This window comes from Nicotiana tabacum, chromosome 23 (assembly GCF_000715075.1).
Source record: "Nicotiana tabacum cultivar K326 chromosome 23, ASM71507v2, whole genome shotgun sequence".
Classification (NCBI taxonomy): domain Eukaryota; kingdom Viridiplantae; phylum Streptophyta; class Magnoliopsida; order Solanales; family Solanaceae; genus Nicotiana; species Nicotiana tabacum.
Genome location: NC_134102.1, coordinates 10370453 through 10374490, shown reverse-complemented (window position 1 = coordinate 10374490; position 4038 = coordinate 10370453). Strand labels below are relative to the sequence as shown.

The following is a 4038-nucleotide window of genomic DNA, read 5'->3' as shown; positions in this document are numbered from 1 at the left end:
ACTATTGGTTTGATGTTGTTGTATACATGATTAGATATGTTTGCTGATAATTTTTGAATCATTTTTATGGTATAAGAATTTGAGAAGTTTTAGTCATGTTCGATTTCTGCATTCTTAATATTGTTTAGTATAAGTAAAGGTTTGAAAGAAGAGCCACTAAAAGAGGTTCAGTTTTCTGATGAATATAGTTTGACGTCCTTGTCTTCTTTAGCAAATTTTCGGATTATAAACGATTGTTGGGATCTCTATTTTTTTTATTATCACAATTAATGTTGAATGTGCATTTTAGTGATTGTCTTTTGATATAATACAACACGCCTTCTTGTTATTCATCTTTGGTTCAAACATAGAGTGAGAACTAGTTTAGCGTAAAGTTTGGTTGATGTAAAAAGAATATTTTTCTTTTATATGTCAGTAGATCATGTCTATGGAGTCAAATAAAAATGCATTTAAACTCAAAGATTGAATATCAGTCTTTAAGTCTTTGGTAAACCAAAAACATTTAAAAAAAATTAAAAGAAAAACTTTGATCAGCAATCATATGTTCTTCACAGAATGATGCCTTTGATTCTTGGATGAGAAAAACTTTGATATTTCTATCAAATTCTTATTGATATAGAATTATCTTTACCAATTTGATCTTGTAATGCCAATATTTCAATAGGAAACTGACAAATACCCACAGATGGATTTTCTGCTGTAATTTCACCTAAACCTTCAAAATCACAAGCTTCTACCTTTTGCTTCTCCTTTTGAAAATATGCATTAAAAGCATAGGAAATCTTAGAATCGTCACTTAATCCATCACACGAAGCTCCTTCTTCCAAACGTGTACAATCTGCTTCTTGACATGCAAAATTATAATATTTATTCACTAAATCTTTATCACTGTTATCTCCATCAAATTTACACCATCTATTTGGCATTGTCACAAGCCCCTTAGCTTGAGTTGGATAAATATCACGATCTTGTAATGAAAAATCAATCTTGTATTTTGGATTTCCATCTGCTTCGTAAATTCCCCAGTGTCTTTGAAATGCACCAAATACAGAGCGAAACTCATTCTCATCTGATAAACTATGGAGAAATACATCTATAGGTCCTGGCCTAAGAGGTGTTCCTTTATTTGATGCTAAATATTTCAATAAACCCTTGTGAAATCTACGTGCATTTTCAATATTTGCATGTGGATATCCGTCCGTAGGCCAACCAATTTGACCTATCATAATTTTCATATTAGGGTATCCTGCTTTTGTTATTGCCCATGCAACGTAATCAATCATTAACTCCACTGCATTTCTGTACGTGACATTACCATCTTGAATCTTGAACTCGCTCTTATTATCAAAGAACCCAAATTCCATAGGACATTCAAGTATTTCTCTAACCATTTGGATTGGAAACATGTTTAAAAGAAAGGGTGTTCCTGTTTGATTGAAGAACTCTAGGGATTCAAGCATTAGGGTTTTTATATCATCGCGAAAATCGGCTTCTGATGGAACTTTTGTAAGCTTTAAAACATCCATACCATGGGAAGTTGTTGTTCTTATATACCCTAAACCCATATCATTTAGAGCTCCTCGTACAAGTTTTAACACATTCACCAATTGATAGGTCTTTGAAGTTTCTCTAAAGAACGAACTTGAAAACGGTTCAGACCCAACAGTAACTTCCCTGAAAAAATTACAAGAAAGTATAATAAAATCACGAAGTGTAGTTCAAGGAAATTGCAATGAAAATTTTGATTTTGAAAGAAAAAAAAAAGATTGAACAACATACACTATATTTACACCTTTGTTGACAGGTTCCTTGACTCGGTCATTTACCCATATATAGGCAAGGTCTTTCCTATTTACCATATTAAAGGCTTGATGTCCAAGGGTAATTGTGATGCTAATGTTAGTAGCAGAAAATATTTCAATAATATCATTGGCTGAAGTCATTAATCTCAATGCTGGAATTTTGTTTTGTAAAAGTAAGTCAACAACCATTGATGGAACCAATTGTTGTGATTGTTGTCTGCCCCATGTTATGCCCACAAAGCTATTTACACGAGTTGCCATGAACAAAACCATGAAACATATGCCTATGCTTAGCCTCATCTTGCCTTTTCTTTTTGAAGGATTGCGCTTCGCCACAATGGTACCTAGAAGCGAAGCCAGGAATTTTAACAACATAATGAGATTTGAATAAATACAAGAATATTACAATTACAATTCAATTTTACGACGTAAAATAATTTTTGAGCAATCTTTTCCGTTGCACTAAATTATGTTTCTTGATTTTACTATTTATATATGTATAAAAAGTTTATTTTTTACCTTATTTATGCAATGTAACGAAAGAGATTGAACAGAAACTCCCTATAAAAGTCTAGGATGATATATACCTGTCTTGTCACAAACTAAGTTTTTGGTGGCTCTCCAAATTAAATTTGAAGATCCCATAGGGGTTTGCTTTTACATGAATAGATGGAGAGAAGGAGGTGTTTCCCTCAATAGTTTAAGTGATCAGGTTCTCCTAGGGAAAAAAAGAAAAATAAACTTACACCAAAGGTGAATACACATGTCCGCTTATTACGGGCATGCATTAAAGGTTATAAGTTTATGAGTTACACACCAATCACCATTTATCTCAGTTTAATTTAGAGAACGAACCCATTATTCACCTTCACTTGTTTTATTTACTTCATATCAAAGAGTATAAATTTTTAAAATTACACAAAAATTATTAACCTATGTAATTGAGTTATAAAATAAAACTAAAAAAAGCACAAACTCTTGAAAATGATGAATATTGATCATATATAGTCAACTTAATAAAGAAAAAACTATGTACCTCACACAAAAGTATTCTAATATCTTATCATAACTTATGTATGTGTCATCACAGTATAGATTTGTAAGTAATCCTTGTTTAGAGTGGGTAATATACAAAACTAGGATAATTTTGGTAAATAAGTTTCAAATATTGTATAGGAAGGAAAAAATCCCTTTAAATTTCATCTTATTCCTTATTGGAAATCAAACTTAAAAATACAAAAAATAAAAAAAGACTCCATATTATTAGGTTTAACTATCATACGAACAATTTAATTGGATGGGTATTGTTTAAACCCAACTACATGTGTTTCAAAAAACAATAATTATCATAAAAATTAAGGTAGAAAATTAATATTTATTTTTATTATTTTAACCAACATGAAGGTATCATAATGTAATATAATTCTCAAAATGTATAAAATCTATTAACATTTCATGCAGATTTTAATGTGCATTTCGATAAATCATTACAATAGTATTTGCAATATTTATTTCTAATTTGCATATACATTTTTAATTTTTTGAATTATAAAAGTGAATTATAGTTAACTAATTTAAAGCTATTTATTGATAATATTTAGTGACATTGTACTTAGATTCAACTGACTGGGTATTATCTCTCTTAATTCATGAAGTTAGTTGCTGAAATGTGGTTTTTTTTATTATTTGAATGGATTTATCATGAGAATATTACTATTAATACTGATATTTATTACGAGTTTCATAGTTATATCAATAATTAAAGTTAATGATGAGTCAAAATACACACGAAGTATAAAAGACAACAAAAACCTAAAAGAGGAATTCTTTTTTAAAATTTCAAAACTAATTCTTCCAAAACTAAAATCAAATAAAATGCATTAACTAATGGCGTTCTTTTGATTTAAAGTTTTAAATAATAAACATACCCTTTGTCCCTCAAGTGTGTTCCACGTGCTTCAAGAAAATATAACTCATATTATCTTAATATGAAAAGTATGTTAATTTAAATAAGGTAAATTTTTTATTAATTTTAAAATCCTAAATATTTATAGTTGTTATATATTTTAAATAAGAAAAGATTTCTAGTAAAAAATAGTTGATTTTAAAGTACTAAATATTAAAAAATTAATTAAATGACTATTCCTAAATATTAGGAAAATAATTAAATTATTATTCCTAAATATTAGAAAATTAATTTGAATGACTATTTTATTCGGTGTGAACCCTATTTTTA

General features: G+C 28.7%; 1 protein-coding gene across 1 annotated transcript; it reads right to left on the bottom strand.

The window, feature by feature from the left end:
- Positions 1–576: 576 nt before the first annotated feature.
- On the bottom strand, positions 577–2506 carry LOC107809574 (glucan endo-1,3-beta-glucosidase 8-like). Its single transcript, XM_016634234.1, has 3 exons — positions 2390–2506; positions 1780–2146; positions 577–1674 (listed from the first exon to the last, which is right to left on the bottom strand). Exons 1-3 carry the CDS (start codon positions 2445–2447, stop codon positions 600–602), a joined length of 1500 nt encoding a protein of 499 aa, XP_016489720.1. The 5' UTR covers positions 2448–2506; the 3' UTR covers positions 577–599.
- Between the last annotated feature and the right edge of the window lie 1532 nt (positions 2507–4038).

Coding starts and splice junctions, on each gene's coding strand:
- LOC107809574 (XM_016634234.1), bottom strand. CDS start 2,447: ATGGGATCTTCAAATTTAATTTGGAGAGCCACCAAAAACTTAGTTTGT. Junction 2,147..2,389: donor CTTAGTTTGTGACAAGACAG/GTATATATCATC, acceptor CTTCGCTTCTAG/GTACCATTGTGGCGAAGCGC. Junction 1,675..1,779: donor AACAAAGGTGTAAATATAGT/GTATGTTGTTCA, acceptor TAATTTTTTCAG/GGAAGTTACTGTTGGGTCTG.